Source organism: Octodon degus, unplaced genomic scaffold (assembly GCF_000260255.1).
Source record: "Octodon degus isolate 3935 unplaced genomic scaffold, OctDeg1.0 scaffold00087, whole genome shotgun sequence".
NCBI classification, from domain to species: domain Eukaryota; kingdom Metazoa; phylum Chordata; class Mammalia; order Rodentia; family Octodontidae; genus Octodon; species Octodon degus.
In genome coordinates this window covers 11,534,779-11,554,846 of record NW_004524663.1, presented here as the reverse complement: position 1 = coordinate 11,554,846, position 20,068 = coordinate 11,534,779, and the positions used below count along the sequence as shown (strand labels likewise).

General features: G+C 33.6%; 1 protein-coding gene across 2 annotated transcripts in view; it reads left to right on the top strand.

Annotated features, from left to right (window-relative positions):
- The window catches only part of Kiaa2026 (KIAA2026 ortholog), a 101,117-nt gene that overhangs the window by 54,586 nt on the left and 26,463 nt on the right, over positions 1-20,068 (top strand). For both annotated transcript variants that reach the window (XM_004637197.2, XM_023721867.1), the window contains one exon: positions 2,450-2,539. In XM_004637197.2, coding sequence (XP_004637254.1) covers positions 2,450-2,539 — 90 coding nt within the window. The remainder of the gene's footprint in view (positions 1-2,449; positions 2,540-20,068) is intronic.

Sequence of the window (20,068 nt, the reverse complement as noted above, 5' to 3'; positions counted from 1 at the left end):
CAAGGTCTTGAGTTCAATCCCCAGTACCACCAGGGAGAAAAATAGTCATGTTATTAATAAGGGATATTTATTCTGCCATTGGGCAATTAATTCAGTATACCATCCCCTATTTGGAAATAAATATTTTTCACTTTTCAAAATCAGTAGCTTCAGAGTATCAGAATATATCAATTGTCATACCAATTTATAATTTATTATTATTTATTACCTTACTGAAAAGTGTGATCAGTATCCTATACCTGTGAACTTGTTAGAAATGCAGAAGGTAGGGTCTCACTTGAGACCTGCTAAATCATAAAAACTGTTTTAGGAAGATCCCCATTTAATTCCTTTGTACACAAAAGTTTGAGAAGTACTGATTTAGTACAACTTACTTAGGTAAGCCACTTGAAAGTGTTATATATTTTATACCGCTCTTTCATAGTTTGGTTTCAAAGCTATGTTGCCGGTTCCTTTAGAAGAAGTACTTGCTGTTTTCATTACTAGTTGATCATTAATAGATCTTAAATTTTTTAGGATGTCCTTAGTTGCAGGGTATATGTCATTGTTCTTATAGATTTCTACAAAGTTACATGCAAAATATATCCTCATTCTTTATACATTGAGTTAGCTAACATGTAGTAAAAGTTTTTCTGAGCTTTGTCATGTGTACAAATGAGAAATTTATGCTATGATATTAATATACAGGTTATGGGTTACATTTAACATACTGTCCTAAGAGCAGATGATGGTGTAGAAAGATTAGTCTTCACTGAGTTCTTATTAAAAGCCTGCTCTAAGGCCAACAATGTTCTGTGGCTTTATATTTATAATAGAAGCTGAAGACATTATCTTATTCTGGAATAATCTGCCTAGGTGATCAGCCCACTGTTTTGGCTACCAGCATCTCATCCATGCCTAGATTTGTCAAGTTGGAATGTACATTATCTAATAAATATCATCTATATTCTCTGATGACATCACTATGTGCTGTTTTCTGCTTTGAAATTGTTTGATTGTGGGAGTTACTGCTTATTTTATTGTGGTGCTGGACATCAAACCCAGAGTCTTGCACATGCTAGGCACGCACTGTTACCACTGAACTACATCCCCTGACTTGAAATTGTTTGATTTGGATTACTTATGTAAATATTTTTCCTAAGTTTTTAGGTTTGTAAGTTTGCAGTCGTATGATTATTTCTTCTAATAAGTAATTTTTAATTTGATTATATCTGTAATTTTTAGTCTGTTGAATATAACCACATTGCTATTTTTGTGTTATTCATCAGCAATTTTAAATGGCTTAACCTATTAAAGAAAATTTAAGAGGCTCCCTGGGTCACACTTTTGTCACTCAGTAGCCACTAGGAATTATCTTGTAATATACTTTTGCTTTTATTGTTTTTGTATGTTTGTTTTTCTAATAAAAGAAAATATATCTTTTAGGAAATCAGTGCCCTTGCATAGGAATTAATAAATGTAACAACCAGAGCTGATAAAAGTAATGGTGATTTAATAATTTATAAAAGTATAATATTTTTAAAATTATATAGTATAAACATTGAGACAAGACTTTCTTTAATCTGAAACTTCCTCTTTGTGTTTGCAGTTCTGTTTCAGAGCTCTTTATTTTTCACAATAGATGTGTTTTAATAGCTTATATTGTTTATGAAAAATTCAGTATATTGAACTAACAAATTCAGCATAATTTTACAAAAACAAAGATATAAATACTAATGTCTTTGCTATTGTTGTTGAAACTTCATTGTATAAAATATTGGTAACTAAGACAGAGTAGTTGAGTGACTAGTAACCAACCAGTTGCTTGAGCCATTTGCCAGTGTTACCAAAGTAAAGTAAAATGAACCATATAATTATGAAAAGAAATAGGTGCTATCTCTGAAGATGGTTGTATTAAAAACCTCTAAACTCATGTTTAAAAATATGTACTTAATTTTGTTTACATCTTTGAATAATATTACACCTAGTCATAGTCCTTTTTTTAATAACACTCCCAACAGCAGTAACTGAGCTTTGTTAACCTGTATAGTTAGCAAACCAAAGTAAAGGTATAATGACAATTCTCCAAGTGTGTATTTGTTCATTTACTTGGAAAACTAACGAAGTTCTTAAAGGAATGAAATCTAGGATGAATTTCCAGATCTTTGTCATTCTGGACTGAAAGTTAATAATGTTAAGAAAGTACCTGGAGTATAAAGTAAAGAAGAGATGGTAGTATGGGATGAGATCAGTTTTGAAAGTTGAGCTTACTTTACGTATAGACCGAAGTTCATACACCATAACGAGTAGCCTCTTAAAATACAAACTGTGGAGGTTTCCTTACATTTTATTAGTTTGCAGAGAAAATAATTTATTGTGAATTCAATGTGTGTTAAAACAACTTCTGTTACCACATTTTGGGTGTTTTATATTATGTGTTATCAAGCTGTGTTTTTGTGTTTTATTTTAGCTTATTTGCACTAATCTTGATGAACTCAGGGAATTAATCACAAAAATCGAGAATGAACTCAAAGATCTGGAAAACAGTAGAAAAAAATCGGTAGGTGTTGATCCAAAAGTTCTGTCTATTATTGTCAGCATTAAAATTTATTCCTGCTTTTTTTCTAAAGCCTTTTAAAATTTTTGTTCTGGATTACATGAAAATTGTCAATGAAAGATAGAAACATTATTTCTTTTATTTCTCCTGTGTAATATAGTTTTCATTTTTAATAGTCAAAAGTGGTACAGGGGCAAATAAACTAATTTTCTTTGCCTGGTTTATATCAGGTTGTAAGTTTAGCTATTTCCCAAGATACTGATTGGTTGTTTATTTTGCAAATATTCTTAATAATTATGTTAATGGAGTTTATTGTAAAGTAACAGTTTTAATTAAGTATCATATTAAAACATGTAAATTGTTTATTGAGCCCCAGATACTTTTCTTACCAGTGTCATGTTTTAAAGAATCTTATTCTAAATTCATAATTAATATTTACTTTTACTTTCTATTTTTCCATTGTTCTTGAAAAACTGCAGTATAAGGGCATTAGATTTATACTGCTAAGTTGGTAGAGCAGTCAATTTTGTTATTTATTAAATGACTACTGCCATACCTATTTAACTGGCATTTGTAGTTGTGTCACAGATTTGAAACAGCAATAAATGGAGAAGGATTTAAACATTGAAGAGAATCAGTCCTCATTTTAAAGAAACCTTTTGTGTTATGCCTTAGAAGTATTATGAAATCACTTCTAGGTCTTTGCTCCGAACTTATTGGTGTAAATATGGATAAAATGTGGTTAGTGATTAAGCAAGCTTGAGATCACAGATTTGTAGTAATCATGCTTACTTGATTTAGGAAAGATATGATTGTATCACTCTGAAAGTCAAAAGGTAGGAGACTGATGTACCATAATAGTACAGCTTTCGGAAGTTATTTAATACTAGGGTTAAAGAACGTTATTTCAGAAGTCTTTCAGTGAATTCTTGAGAGATAATTAAAACGTAAATGATAAAATAATGTCCATAATGATAGTTACCAATTAGCAAGAAAGCATTAATGTTAAGAGAATGCAGGCCTTGTCTCAAAAAAGAAAATCCAAGTATAATTTATTATTTTTTTACTGAAATTCTTTGTTTTTAGTGACTATACAGGACTGTTAAATCTTTTTATGCTGCAGTTAAACGTAACTTTGTTTCCATAATATAAATTAGAACTTTTGTTCCTAATGCATACTTTTAAGTATGATTGGTTTAAAGTACTTACAGTATTGTAAGTTTTTCTTTAAATTTTTGTGAGCATTTTAGGGTTTTTCTCTCCAGCCTTTCACCTCTCTTCCATTGGTGAGGTGGAGGTAAGGTTTAGGCATATTGCCTTTCTTGTAAGATCAAGTAAAGTAAAAGTAAAAGAAAGCAAATTACAAATATCTGAGGTGCTATTTTGTGAGGTCATGCTTGTCAGAAAATTTCAGATTATGTATAGATTTAACTGATTAGATTGTATGTCCCCAAGCTTAACTTGAGGCCACACAGCATAAAGCAAACAGATAGTAAAAGTTTAAATCTTCATGTTATTTTCTTTTTCTGTTTAAAAATCTCTGATAATGAGTGTGGTAAGCACTATAGGAATTAGTTTTACTCAATTTCATATTAATATTTAATATGTTTATTTGGCATCATTTAGGAATAGAGTATTCCACTTAACTAAATTTTCTAGATAACTGAAATTTAAACCTTTAATATTAAAATATTTTAATCATAAAATGGGGAACTTGTCTGATTCCTTCTACTATATTGAATTCAATTTAACCCTTTTTTGATGACTTACGGTCCATCATTATGAATATCAATGATAGTATTTATATCCTAATACCATATCAGTAACTACATATATAAAAACTAAAAGGCTTTTACCCCAGATATTTTGAAGGATTTTGTTTGTATTTTTGTTTCTGTTCTGTCTTTTTCATTGCCAAGCTACGTCAATAAATTGTCATCTCTGTGTATGTCCATATGTTTGCCCAAGCTTATATACAAGCAGGTAACCATACTTGTTAGGTTTAGGCTTAATGAGAGGACATGAGTTTCTTAATGAAATTATGAACTAGATAATAATGATAGCTAATTTGACTGATTTCTGTAGACTTCCTTCACTGTTGCCAAACAAATCCAGTATTAATATTGCTTTTCATAAGAGGATATCACAATGAAAAATAAAATAGTATTTCGCATCATATAATTCTGTTACCAGCTTTTATATCTGTAGCTAGTGGCTTCAACAACAAAGACTAGATATTCCATATAAATAGTTGATTTATCATAAATGTTATTACTAAAGATAGAAATCACATATGTGAGTCCAGAGGTATAGCTCAGCATCAGAGGTGCCTCCCTGGCAAGCACATTGTCCTGAACTCAATTCTCAGTACAAAAAATAATAATAATAATTACATATGTGATGAAGAATTTAATATGGAATCCTATAAATATCTAACTGCTTCAAGGTCTTATTTTCTGCAGCAATTTACCAGATATTTTTTCATACCAAAGCATCAAAGAACAATCTTATTTTCTCACTCAGGTTAAATATTCTATTTAAAAGGTTATTTTTGACTGGGGATATAGCTCAGTTGTACATATGCTTGCCTGGCAAGCACTAGGTCCTGAGTTCAATTCCCAGTACCAAAAAAGCTTATTTGTTATTTTAAATAATTCATTTTTAGAGCAGGTTTATGTTTATGTTAAAATAGTTATCTACCTGAGATTTGTTCAAAGAAACAATTTTTGTTCAGATTTATTAGAAATATATATTTTGAGTAAGTCCTTTAATTTTATTTCTTCATTATTGTTTAGATAATAAGAATATGTGTTCTTAAGGAGTAATCATATTTTTATTGTTTATATTTTTGTGGTTTAGTTGACATAAAATTACCCTTTTGATGAATTATTGGAAAATGCACTTTGTATTATAGGAAATGCTTTAGCTTTCCAGAATGGTAGAATACTAAGGTGTTGATAATTTACCCAAACCTGTTGTCATTGAAATTGGTCTAGCTAAATAGTAAGCACTGCAACATTTTGCAAAGCTTTGATTTCATTTTTTTATTCTGACCTCATAAAAGGCTCTTTATGCAGTTAATACCATATCTTGTATTTTTATTTTTTTTCAAATTTTATTTTGTATAGAATTCATTCATGTAATACATCTTAATTCTTTTTTTATATTCTTCCTGTCCCCCCTTCCTCTTTTGCTCTCTTTGTTCCCGTCCCTTTTGAAAAAAATCTATCTCCTTATTCCCTATTATCTATCTTTTGTTTTGGTCTTTATTTATATTTTGGGTTTCTCATGTAAGAGAAACCTTGCAAAACTTAATCTAATATGTCTGATTTGGGGGCCAGGGAGATGGCTCAGTGGAATAAGTGCTTCCCTGGCAAGCACAAGGGCCTAAGTTCAAATCCGGTTCTGAAAAAAAAAAAAAAAAAAAAAAAAAATTGTCTAATTTATTTACTAAACAGTATGGTCTCAAGGTATACCCATTTTCCTACAAATGACTCAATTTTATCCTACTTTACTCAGTAAAACTCCATTTTGTATAAATACCTCACTTTCATTATCCATTCATCTGCTGGTGGACATATATGATCCTTCCAAGATTTAGCAAGCTGGGCATGGTGATGCATGCCTATAATCCAGCACTTGGGAAGATGACGAAGAGGTTCAGCCACAAGTTCAAGGCCAGCTTGTATTACATAGTAAGTTCAATACCAACCTGGACTACACAGCAGTACCCTGCCTCAAAAAAAGTTTAGCTGTTATGAATTATGCTGCTATAAACATGCGCATTTGTGTATCACTGTGACATACTTTGTTTATTTCTTTTGGGAAGAGACCTAGAAGGGGAATAGCTGAATAAAATGGAAATTCTAGTTTTAGGTTTTTCAAGAATCTTTATAGTAATTTGTATAATATTTGTATTAGTTTACACACCCACCAATAACATAGAAGGGTTCCTTTCTCACCAGAGATTCGCCAACATTTCTTATTTCATTTCTTGATGTCAGCCATTGTTTTTGGACTAAGATGGAATCTCATTTTTTTTTAATTTGCATTTCTCAAATGACCAGATATGTTGAACATTTTTTTCATCTATTTATTGGCTATTTGTATTTCTGGGAGGTATGTTCTAACTTCAGGTGCCCATTTTTTAAGTGGGTCATTTATTTTGGGACGATCTAACTTTTTTAGTTTGGTGTATGTTCTGCATATGAGTCCTCTGTCCAAGGAATAGCTGACAAAATATTTTTCCCATTTTATAGATGGTCTCTTCACTTTGTTGGTATCTTTAAAAAAAAAAAATGTATTTAGTATAGGGTCTACAAGGTCCCACTACACAGATTGGACTCCTAGTGATTATCCTGTTTTCAGCCTCCCAAGTGCTGGGATTACAGGACACACACTACTAGGCCCAGTTTCAATTGCCGCCTCAGTGTGCCCTGGGGGCAGGGCCAGCATGGCGCTGGGGTTGAACCCCAGTCCCTGCTTCTGCTTAAACAGGCACTTTAGTCTGCTCAGCTATCTGGTCAGCCCTTCTCTGTTGGTATTTCTTTTACTATGCAGAAACCTTTAATTTCACATGTGTTGATTCTTGATGTTATTTATCATATAAATGGGGTCCTGGTAAGAAAGCCCTTGCCTACACACCTCTGTCTTCAAGAGTTTTACTTGTTTTGTTGTCAGACAACTAGCTTTTGTTTTAACATTTACATTTTAAATCAATTTTTAATTTAGAAAAAAAAATTTTTTTAATTTAGTATATTATGAGAAATTTGGGCTTAGATTCAATCTCTATTTGGCTAGCCAGTTTGTCTAGCACTATTAAAAAGACTCTCTTCCCTCTAGCAAAAAATTTTGGGCCCTTTGTCAAAGGTTGTATAGCTAAATATTCCTGGGGTTAATTATTTCTGTATTCTCTGTTTTATTTCAGTGATCCACATATCTCTTTTTGTTCTAATACCATGCTGTTTTTACCACTGTAACTATGAACTATAACTTGAAATCCAGTATTGTGATACCTCTAGCTTTGTTTTGTTGCCCAGAATTGTTTTTGTTAGTCTCATTCTCTTCTGATTCTATGTAACTTTTCATATTGTTTTCTATAGTTTTGTGAAAGATACTATTGGTATTTCGACTGGTATGCTGTTAAATTTGTACCTATAAAAGTTTTGTAAGTATAGCTGTTTTGACCGTATTGGTTTTGCCTATCCATGAGATTTCTTTCCATTTTCTTTTATCTTTTTGATATTTTTTAAGAGTACTGTAGTTTTTGTTTTTATTTTGTTTTGTTTTTTTCCTTGTAGAGGGCTTTTATTTCCTTAGGTTAATTCCTCAGTAATTTTTCTGGATGGTTTGTGAATAGTATTGTTTCCCTAATTTCTTTCTCAGCATGGTCATTATTTACAAGAATTCTATTGATTTTTGTGTGCTAATTTTGTATTCTGCTACACTACTGATTTATTCACTTATATAAGAAGGCTTCAAGTTTATCATTCTTTATAGCTGAGTAATACTCCATTGTATAAAGATACCACATCTTTTTCATCCATTCCTCAGGTGACAGGCGTTTTGGTTGCTTCCAAGATTTGGCTATCACAAATTGTGCTGCTAGAAACATAGGTGCACATATATCAGTATGATATGATGTTTTCAGTTCTTCTGGGAAAATTCCTAGTAGGAGGATACCTGTTTTGAATGGGATTTCCAGTCCTAGTTTTTTAAGGAGTCTCCACACTGATTTCCATAATGGTTGTACCAGTCTACATTCCCACCAGCATTGGGGAGGGATTCCCTTTTTCCCACAGCCTCTCCAACAGTTCTTGTTGGTTGATTTCTTTATGACAGCCATTCTTTCTGGGGTGAGATGGTATCTCAGTGTTGTTTGAATTTGCATTTCATGAATGCCTAGTGATGTGGAGCATTTTTTCATACATTTATTCGCTTCTATAATTCCGTCCTCTGAGAAGTGTGTGTTCATCTTGAATGCTTATTTCTGGATTAGGTCTTTAAATTTTGAGGCCCTAATGTTTTTTAGTACTTTATAAATTCTAGAGAGAAAACCTTTATCTGAGTGCTTATTAGGGGGCTGGGGAGAGAGCTCAGTAAAATAAGCACTTGCCTGGCAAGTGCAAGGGCCTGAGTTCAATCCATGGTTCCAAAAAAAAAAAAAAAAAAAAAACTGAGTGCTTATTAGTCAAGATTTTTTCCCAATCTGTGGGTTGTCTGCTGCACTACTAAATTTGGTTATTCTAGGAGTTTTTTAGTGAAAATTTTTAAGGATATTTTGAGGAGAGGACAATGTTTTCTGGAAATAATACTTTGACTTCTCCCTTTCCAATATGAATCCTTTTTTCTCGTGCTCAGTTACTCTGGCTGATGTTTTGAGTACTATACTGAATAGGAATGGTGGTAGTGGAAATTTTTGTATTATTTTTTATTTTAGATGAAAAACTCAGCTTTTTCCCACTTAATATGAGGTTGCCAGTAGGCTTGTCATAAAAGATAATTTGTTGCATTTTGTTTGCCAGTGTTTTGAACATTTTTCTGTCTTTGTTCATTGAAGGGATGGGCTTGTAGTTCTGTTTTATGGTTGGATCTTTTCAGGGTAATGGTATCTTCTTTTCAATTTCATTGAAGAATTTGGGAAATATTGGCATTACAATTTCCATGAAGTTCTTGTTCTCAGGTGAATCCACTGGATTTGGGGATTTTTCTTAATTGGTAAGTTTCAAATTAATTGCCTTTTATTAGGTTATTCTAGCTTTTTATACCTTTTTGGTTCAGTTTTGGTAATTCATACTTATCTAGGAATCATTTTTCTGAATTTGCCAACTTATGGGAATAAAATTTTCAAAGTAATAACTAATAATCTGGATATGGACAGTGTCGGTTGTGATTTTGCCTTTTTTATTCCTAATTGCATTGATTTAGGACTTTTCTCTTTTTAGTAAGCTTGGCTCAGAGTTTGTCTAAGAGTAAGCCTTTTTGATTCATTGATTCTTTTTTTTAGATCTCAATTTCATTAATTTATGTTCTGATCTTTATTGTCTTCCTTGTACTAGTTTTGGATTTAAATTGTTCTCTTTTAGGATCTTAAAGTGTGTCATTAGGTTATTTGGGCTCACTCTTTTTTTCTGGCCATTCACAGTTGTAAATTTCATTCCTGGAATGACTTTCATTGTGTCCCATAGGTTCTGGTATTGTTGTTTCAGTCTAAGAACCATTTTCTTGATTTCTCTTGTGATCCATTGATTATTCAAGAGTCTATTTGTAATTTGCATATGTGATTATAACTTCTGTGGGGTTTTTGGCCATTTCTTTGTAGGCTTATCACATTATCTGATAATAGGCATGGGATAATTTCAGTTCTTTTACATGTATTTAACCATGTGCTGGTGAGAAGAATGTGTATTCTATTAGTGGATGGTCTACTCTGTAGCTATGTATTAAATCCATTTTTTTAAAGATGTGGTTCAACTCTGATTTTTTTCCCTTATTTTTGTCTAGTTGATCTATTTGTGACAATGAAGTTGAGATCCTCTAGTAAATTGTGTTGATGTTTATCTGGTCTTTTATGTCAGCAATGTTGTAAGAAGTTGAGTGCACCTGTGTTTGGTGCACATTTGCTCATAATTACCACTTTCTGTTGAATTCTTCCCTTAACCAATATCTGCTAACCTTCATTGCCTCTTCTGATCACTTTTTGCTCGATGTCCACTTTATCTGAAAGTAGAATAGCTACTCTTGCTTGTTTTGAGATTCTTGTTGCATGGAATATTGTTTTTCATCCTTTAATTTTTAATCTGTGAATTTATTTTTGGATTAAGTATATTTCTTGTATGCAGTGTACTACTGGATTTTGCTTCTTAATTTATTCTGCCAGTCTGTGTCTTTTGATTACAGAATTAAAAACATTCACATTGAAAGTTCTTAATGTGATTATTAATAACTTATTTTTGTGATTATTTCCCTATTGCCAAGTCTCACTCCTCCCCCCGCCCCCAGCTTGACTGCTCACCTGTCTGCTGTATTTATCCTGTTAGACTTTCTGGCATTGTTCTCTCTTTCTCAAATATCCTTGATAATTTTTAAAGATTGGTTTGATGACCATGAATTTCTCAAGGTGCTCTTTATCATGAAAAGACCTTATTTTGCCTTCAATTTTCAAAGACAGTTTTGTAGGATCTCCGGTTAGGTTCGAGGTTTTTTGTTTTCTGTTTTTAGGGCTTTAAACACTTTACCTCAAGATGTCCTGACTTTTAAAGTTTGTTTTGAGAATTATGATATAATTTTAATAAGTTTGCCTTTTATAAGTGATTTATTGCTTTTCCCTAGGACAGACTTTGTCCTTGTGTTGGACTTTCAGGATTTTGACTGTGTTGTATCATGAATAAGTTCTTTTCTGATTGTGGCAATTTGGGCTTCTGTATGCCTCACTTACCTATATGTTAAATTGTTTCCCAGTATTTGAAAAGTTTTCTGCTATGATCTGTATAACCAAGCATTTTTATGCCATTTTTTCTGTCTTCTGATTTTTTAACTACTTCCCATTAATCTTAGGTTAGTCTTTTTTTTTGTCATCTACCAGCTGTTTGATAAATTGTTCATGTTCTTTTTAAGCTATTTCTGACTATATAATCATATGCATTAGCCCTGTCTTCTAGTTCTGATACCCTCCCCTCATTGTAGTCACTTCTGTTGCCTATGCTTTCAATATAATTTTTAATTTCCTGGGTTGTCACTTACACCTTTTCATCTCATAGTTCTTTGCTAAAGGGTTGTATTGTTTTATTTAGTTTAGCTAGCTTTTTATTAGTGACCCCTGTAAACTTTTTATTAGTGACCCCTGGTTTGTTTGTTAAATCTGTTACCTGTTTGGTTACATCTTGAGCTTGCTGAGTGTCATATTAATCTGTGTTTGTATCTCTTATCATTTTGGAAAATTGATTTGGCTTTTGATTTTTCCCTTTTTTGATGTATCATAGTTTAGTTTTGAGGAACCTGGGAGTCTAGGGGGAGATATTTTGTTGCCTTAACTTCTTATATTTCTATTGTTTTGTTTTTGTAGAGGGTTGGGGATCAGTTATAGTGGAAAGACTATTGCAAGTATGAGACCTCTTTAGTTAGGGTGTGCTTTACAGTGATGCACTTTTGGTGTGGATAACTACAGGGTTTTGCATCTGACCCAAGATCTAACTACCTCCATTAATTTGGAAAGGAAGGATGCAGTGTAAAGCGAAGGATGCAGTGTAATTGGCCCAGTACCCAGTTCTCAGAGAATGGACCACAGTATTGGTATTGACACAAATTCCATCTTGCTACTAGCATACAGAGAAAATCAGTTCATAGCAACAATTGGTCCACCCTGGTAATAGCAACAAAATCAACAACAATAATCAAAAACAGACTGGATATCCGTCATACCATAAGGACCAATAATGTGCCACCCTTAATCATAAGAAAGATCTATATTTATATTTTAAATACTGTATACTGCTATAAAGCTCTATAATTTTGTATAATTATTGTAAATATTGGTATAAATATTGGTAAATACTATATTTTCCTGAAAATAAGTCCTAATTGGAAAATAAGTTGTAGTATGATTGTTCAGGATACTCTTAATGGGTTCTCCCAAAAGTTAGGGGCCGGGGAGATGGCTCAGTAGGATAAGCGCCTGACTGACAAACTCAAGGATCTGAGTTCAATCCCTGGTTCCACAAAAAAAAAAAAGAGTGTAAGGGGGCCTGGCCCTAGCTCAGGCCTTTAAGTGGCTGCTTCCACAAAGCTGTCAGCCTCAGGTTGCTGGAGTTCGAACCAAAAGTTAAGCCCCAGTTAAGATTTTCAACCAGATGGTTGCATTTAATAATCTATTGCTACAAGTAACAGACATATTAAATTATAAAATATTGATATATAAGTAATATAATAAATTTTGACATTAATACGTAAATGATAATACAAATTATAATTAAATATTTATAAATATAAATATCCAAGTGGTCATTTTTGTACAAGAGGTAAATACCTATGTAAACATATGAATTTGAGTCTTATTGCCAGGTGACTAGAGTATAGGTGCAACACACAAGTAACATGCACACTTGATAACCAATGGACACAGTTGTATCCATGAATCTTCATAATAGTCACATGTTGTAACAATGCACTACAAGCAGGCTACATGGACAAGAAATCCTCATTTGTAAAGAGCTCTGTAGTGAGACAGGAGGTTAGAGTAAATGGTTGCATAGAAAATGGAGTTACAAGAAATTCAAGCTGGAATTTGGGGCTTGGAGAATTACAACAGTGTTCCAAAAGACAATGTCATGATTATATTTGAGTAAATTTAGGTTTCTTTTTATATATGAATAAATGTAGATTATAGTACATGAGTAAATGTAGATTGTTGTACATGAAAAAGTAAGACACCCCCTGAAAATAAGCCCTATTGTGTCTTTTGGAGCAAAAAAATATATAAGACCTGGTCTCATTTTCAGGGAAAGTATGGTACTAAATATCTACTAAATGCAATAATTCTACCTCCACTAGCAATAGAAAAGAGTTCAACAGTAATAACAAAGTTAATGGTTGTACTAGTAAAGATAGAGAGGGGGCAGGGAATGGGAGAATGAAAAATTAAAACAATTAGCAACTGAAAATGAGAAATAAGTGAGATAAAGGACCTTACTGAGGAGTTTAAGGAAATTAATAGAATTAGATAAACAACAGAAAAGAAGAAACAAGAAAAAGAAATTAAAGGGTCGGGGAGGTGGCTCAGTGGAATAAGTGCTTCCCTGGCAAGCGCAAGGGCCTGAGTTCAGTCCCCGGTTACGCCAGAAAAAACAAACAAACAAACAAACAAAAAAAAAAAACCATAGAAAAAGAAATTAAAAGGAATAAAAAGAAAAAGGAAAATCCCAAACCCCCACACCCCAACAAAGAAAAAAAAGTTTTAAGAAGTCCTTTGTATTTTTTAAAGATAAATTGATTGATTGATTGATTGATTGATTGATTGATTGATTTGGTACAGGATCTCGCTACACAGTTCAAACTCATAGTGATCCTCCTGTCTCCGCCTCCCCAGCACTGGAATTATAGGCATGCACCACCATGCCCAATTTCAGTGGCCAACTGGGCCCGGGGCTGGCGCAGCATGTGCTACCAGAGATCAAACATGGATCCTTGTGCTTGTGAGGCAGGTGCTTAGACTGCTGGGCTATCTCCATGGCCAGTCCTCTGTATTTTTGAATGAGTTGCGTTCACTCCAGGATCTGCAGTCTTAGAATCCAGCCAAGTAGTTTTCTCTCCCTGGACTTATAGCCTGTGGTTTGTGAGGGTCCTCTCCCTTCCTTACCACCACTGCCAGAGAGGCCTATCGGTGTACACCAGCTATGAAAATAATCACTTTTGTAGGTGGGGAAAGCAGTCAGATCTTTTTTTCAAGATGTACATCCTGGCATGAAGGCTTCATGCACACCACTTGATTTAATTCCTGCAATTTCTGATCCAGCCATCTGTGAAAGCCACACATCCACAGCCTGGCTTCTCACCATAGAGGGCTCCCACCTTCCCAGAGGGGTCTGTGTCTAGTCCACATCCTCTGTAGCTCTCTTGTGTCTGTCTTTCATTCAGTCACTTTGGTGAGTAACACTGGGAGCCTTGAAATGAAGCCAATGTGTAGATGTTCTGGGACTCAGTCTTGAACAGTTAATCCTGTCCAAAATGACTACTGAATAAACCTCAAATATGGTACACACTGCATTGGATTTCTCTAATACTAGCCTGCTGTGCAGAAGGAGTCACTTATGGAGTTAAACCCCATCCTATTTTTGCAGTTTACCATAGCCGTGGGCTTTTCTTGGGGTTAGCACTGCAGGACCGTTGTTTCTACTTGGAGCTGCTGAACCTCTGGGCTTAATCTTCTCTCCCTGCTGATTGGCTTCATCCCCTTAAGGTCAGTCAAACAGCTGGTTGATTAGTCAGTCAGTTGCAGCCTGTTCTGCTGCCTGCCAAAGGGAAATGAAATGTACAGCATTCATAGTTGGCTTGTGGCCGCAGCCAGGACACAGAATGCAAGGGCATGGAGTTGGCCAGTGACAAAGTCATACTTCAAAATCCATGTGTTGGTAGACTAACACATTACTTTCAAAAAACTAAAGGATATTAGGAATAGTGAAAAGCCAATATTATTTTGTGGTTTACAGCTAAAGTGACACATCAAAGGAAATTATATCTTTACATATAATGATCAAGAAACAAAATTATCTGCCATTGCCAAGCTCTGAAACTTGATTTCTAAGTTTTTAATGTGAACCTTTTTTAAAATCATAACTTCATGATTTATGTTTTTAAAATTTTTTTAAATCTTTATTAACTTCAAAAGGTTTATACTTTGTATCATAATTTATAGGCTTTCAAAGGGGTTTCTCTCCTTTATTCAATAAGGAAAAATCAATGTAGAAATGAGATATAAGGAAAAGTGAATGTTAGACCAAAAAAAGATAAAAGAAATATGGCTGGACTTACCTTTCCATATAAACTAAAATTTTAAATGCAAGATACTTTCTTTTCTAATGTCTTTTAACAGTAAGCACCTTAGCACTGAATAGTATCACAGATTTCAGTTCTCAGTTTTATTATCAATATATAAGAAAAGCTATAAAATACCCCCTGTTTTCATACTATAATAGCACTTGCAATTTAACTTGTATTCTTCCTAAAAATAACTTTATGATGATATTTAACAGATAACCTCTACTAGTAGAAATTTGGAACAGCTCCTATGTCCAACAATACAGAGATAACTAACCAAACCATACTAATACAGTGATACATAGTAGTAGAATAAAATATTGGATTGTTGTTTTTGTTGTTGTTGTTTTTGTATTTCAGGGAAGGGTCTTTAGGGTGTTCAGGGTCTCACTACTAGATTGGACTCGTAGTGATTATCCTGTTTACAGCCTCCCAAGTGCTGGGATTATAGGTGTGCACAACCACACCAATCTCAATCTCTGTTTCAGAGGCCCCAGGGGCGGAGCCAGCACAGCAGGCTAGGGATCAAATCCCCAGCCCCTGCGCCTTAATCAGCTGAGCTATTTGACCGGCCCTTGGATTGTTGTTACTATGTGAAAATATTTGTGAAATGTTAAATTATAAGAATGTACAAAAAAAAGAATGTACAGAATTGTGTAGAGGCAGATTATATGTTCTTAAAATAATTTAAACTCGTAATACAGTAAACATCAGATAAATCCATGTGTTATCACACATATAATCAGGAATGACAGCACCCATTACTTGATCACCAAGTTCTGTGGATAACGCAGTGATTATTAAGAATAATCTTGTACTCCCTCTGGCCGTGTTTGAAGATATTTCTGCTTGTCACAGTCGAAGAGATGGTACTGGGTTTAATTGATAGGGGCCAGTGATACTGTTGAACATCCTACAGTGTAATACCCTATAATATATATGACATTCCTCACAACAAAGAATCATTTAGCCCATATGTAAGTTTTTCTGTGATTGCAAAATCCTAGCATAATCTCACATTTGCTAAAAGCCCTGTTCTTTCACTCTTTCACTCATTTTGCTGTAATTTTTGGGGGGAGAAAATGAATTGATACCTTGAAAGTTAGATGTAAATCAGTGAAATAATTTCATATTGGGCCAGGGAGAAAGCTCAGTAGAATAAACACCTGCCTGGTAAGCGCAGGGTCCTGAGTTCAGTTCCTGGTACCACAAAAAAAAAAAAGAAAAAGTTCCTAATCTCATATTATGTCATGAGAATATTCTGTTAAATGTGTGTTTCGAATTCAGGTTTGTATTTGATGGAACTTGTATATATCAGTGGTAACTTTTAATCTTCATAATCTTATCAGATAGCTAAGAAAAACTCTTAGCCTTACCTTCAGCTCAGTCTTAACTATTTTCAGTCCATTATGGTTATGACCTCTTTTCAACTAGTTCATTATTTACATTTTACCTTCCTTAGCATAGGATTCATAGTTAAAATATATGTATTTTCTTTAAGAATTTTGGGATATATGCAATATATCCTTAAAAGTGGAAATAGAAGTGATGCATAGGTAAATGAAAATCATGTTATCAAACTTATTACATGAATTTATATGGATTCAAAACAATTATATATTAGTAATATAGTATTTGCTGATATCAGACAAATAATTTGTTATATATGATTTTTTCTGACACAAAAGTTTGTTATAATGAAGGCTTATAAAAATTTCCTATTTTCTTCATTTTATATCTCAACTTTCTTACAGTGATGGTTTAAATCAACGTTATTTTATAGCCAGCTGTTTTTAGAATGCAAAATCTATCTTACTAGAGTCTAAGGACCTTTTAAGTATATTCTTTTTTTATGTATAATTTTATTGAGAAACAAATAGCAGTGAGACAGTTTCAAACCAAATTGGTAGGACAGTTTAATAATTAGCACATTGCATACATTCTTCCGAGTGGCTATTTGCTGTACAAGATGCAGACATGATATCCTATTTACAAACACTATTAGAACAAATCCCTCTATTCATTAAGAGAATGTAACTATATATCTATCCTAACAATTTTGAATACACAGATACAAGATGGACATTCATCTGTATCCCCTTTTATGTTTAGTTCCGTTATTTGAATATTATAGGTGTGTTGACTCAGCAAAATATTCTAAAAGAGTCCAGTAGTCCATAATAGTATTGGGTCTTCCGCTTCGCTGGCAATGTCAGAAATTGTTGACCTGAGTCCCCCACAGCTCAACATAACAGCATAGCTTTACTTCTTATACTTCATTTTTATATCTCCTGATGGATGGTTTAGACCAAGATAAAGCAAGACCTATGCAACAAGATTTGTAGCTTTTGGGTCTGAGAAGGTCATTGAAATCCCCTCAGGATTTATCCTGAGATCCTGTACCGCAGGTTGTAGATCCTTTGTCAGTGTCAGCCATGTGGATGAGTCACGGCCATTGCTTGGCCAATGTGCTCTCTGTGAAAGCCTGAGAGAATGTTTTCTCTCCATGTGACTCTCCTTAGGCACACTCTACATCATCCATCATTTTCCTCTTTGGCCCCATAATCTCCTTGATCAGAAAATTTGGGACCCTACAGAGTTACATGACGTTACAAGTTCTCCTATGTCCTGAGTCTTAATTGACCTTGGAAGGCTAGGACCAAAATGTTGGCTCCTTCTAAGTATATTCTAAATTCTCAACCCCTAATTTATGTAATGGTTTTGGTTGTAGTTATGGTTGCAATAATTTCTATTTTATTCTTAAAAATGGTTTTATTTAAGGTTTTGATGATTACTTCATTATATTTTCTTTTTCTGGTAAACTAGTTAATGGTTAACAAAACTAAAAACTATTTCAGCTATAAAGGAGTCACTTTGTCGTTAGTCATTTAAGGTTTTTCTAAAGAAGATGACCTTTTGGAAATACCGCACAGCATATTTAAGTTATTGCTTACTTATAGACAGATACTAGTGTTACTTATTAGTTTGACAGTTTTCTATGTGCTGTGTATAGTAGGAGGGACTTGATAGGAGTTCAAAGGTTAAAACCAAGATTTGATCAATGGACCATTGAAAAATAGGAAGAAAATTTTGAGAATTCTAGAATCAAATGAAAATGGAATTATAGCATATCAGAGTCTCTGGGATATACCAAAGGTTATTTTTAAAAAATGTATTTAGTACAGGGTCTACAGGGTCTCACTACACAAGTTGGACTCATAGTGATCCTCCTGTTTTCCACCCTCCCAAGCTCTGAGATTACAGGTGCACACCACCACACCCATTCTTAATCCCTGTCTCAGGGCGTCCTGGGGACGCGGCCAGCACAGCAGGCCCTGGATTGAACCCCTAGCCTCCGCATCTGCCTAACAAAGCACTTAGTACACTGAGCTATCTGACCAGCACAAAAAAGACATTCTTAAAGAGGGAAGTTTACAGCTATAAGTGCTTGCATCAAAAAATCAGATCACAAATAACCTACTCTGCTACTTGAGGTCTTAGAAAAACAAGAACAACTCAAAATCAAACCCAATAGAAGGAAAAGAAGAGTGATTATCAAAAATTAATGAGATGGAGACTAAAAGAACAATATAGAGGATCAATGAAACAGTTAGTTCTTTGAAAAAATAAACAGTACTGATAAGCCCATAGCCAAACTAATCAAAAGACCTAAATAAATACAATTAAAGATTGTTTTTAAAGGATATAACAGCTGGAGAGATAGCTCAGTAGAATAAGCGCTTGCCTGGCAAACACAAGGGCCTGGGTTCACTCCCCGGTTCTGCAAAAAAAAATTTTAAATAAAATTTAAAAAAATAAATAAAGGAGGGCCAGGGAGATGGCTCAGTAGAATAAGTGCTTCCCTGGCAAACACAAGGGTCTGAGTTCAATCCCCAGTTCCAAAAAAAAAAAAAAAAAGAAAGAAAGAAAGAAAGAAAGAAAGAAAGAAAGAAAGAAAGAAAGAAAATAAAGGACATAACAGACACCAGTAAAATCCAAAGAATTATTAGTGACTCCTTTGAAAACCTATATTCTAGTAAATTAGAGACTATAGGAAGAGTAGGAAAATATCTAGCTACATATAATACCAAAACTGAACCAGGAGATGTTAAAAAGCCTACATAGATTGGGAACAAGCAAAGAGATTAAAACACTAATAAAAACTTTTCAATATAGAAAAGCCCAGTACCATGTCGGCTATTGCTAAGTTTCACCAGACCTTTAAAGAACTAACACCAATGCTACTCAAACTATGCCATGTAATAGGGAAGGAACACTTCCAGACTCACTCTCTGAAGCCAGTATCATCCTTATACCAAAACTAAACAAGGACATAAAGGAAGAGGAGAAGTACTGTATTGCAGTATCTTTGATGAATATAGATACAAAAATCCTTAATAAATTACTTATAAACTGAATTGAACAATACATTAAAAATATCATATGCCATGATCAAGTCAGTTTCATTCTAGGGATGCAGGAGTGGTTTAACATACACAAGTTAGTAAATGTAATATACTACATGAATAGAATCCAAGATAAAAATCACATGATCATCTTAGTGCACAAAAAGCCTTCAACAAAATTGAACATCTCTTAGTGATAAAAGCCCTGAGAAATTTAGGTTTTGGAGAACCATTCCTCAGTGTAGTGAAGGCCGTATTCAATAAACTCACAGCCAATATTATTCAAATGAGGAAAAACTGAAGACATTCCATTCAAAATCAGGAACAAGGCAAGAATGCCCACTCTTACCATTCCTATTCCATGTATTTATTGAAATTTTATTTTATTTTATTGAAATTTTAGCTAGAATAATTAGCCAAGAGTAACAAAAGGAATGCAAATAAGAAAAGTCAAATTATCCTTGTTTATAGACAACATAATTCTGTAGTTAGAAGACCTTAAAAAGACCCATGAAGGTTTGATTTGAAACTGTCTCATTGCTATCTGTTTATCAATAAAACTTTGGAAAAAAATAAAAATAAATAAATAAATAAA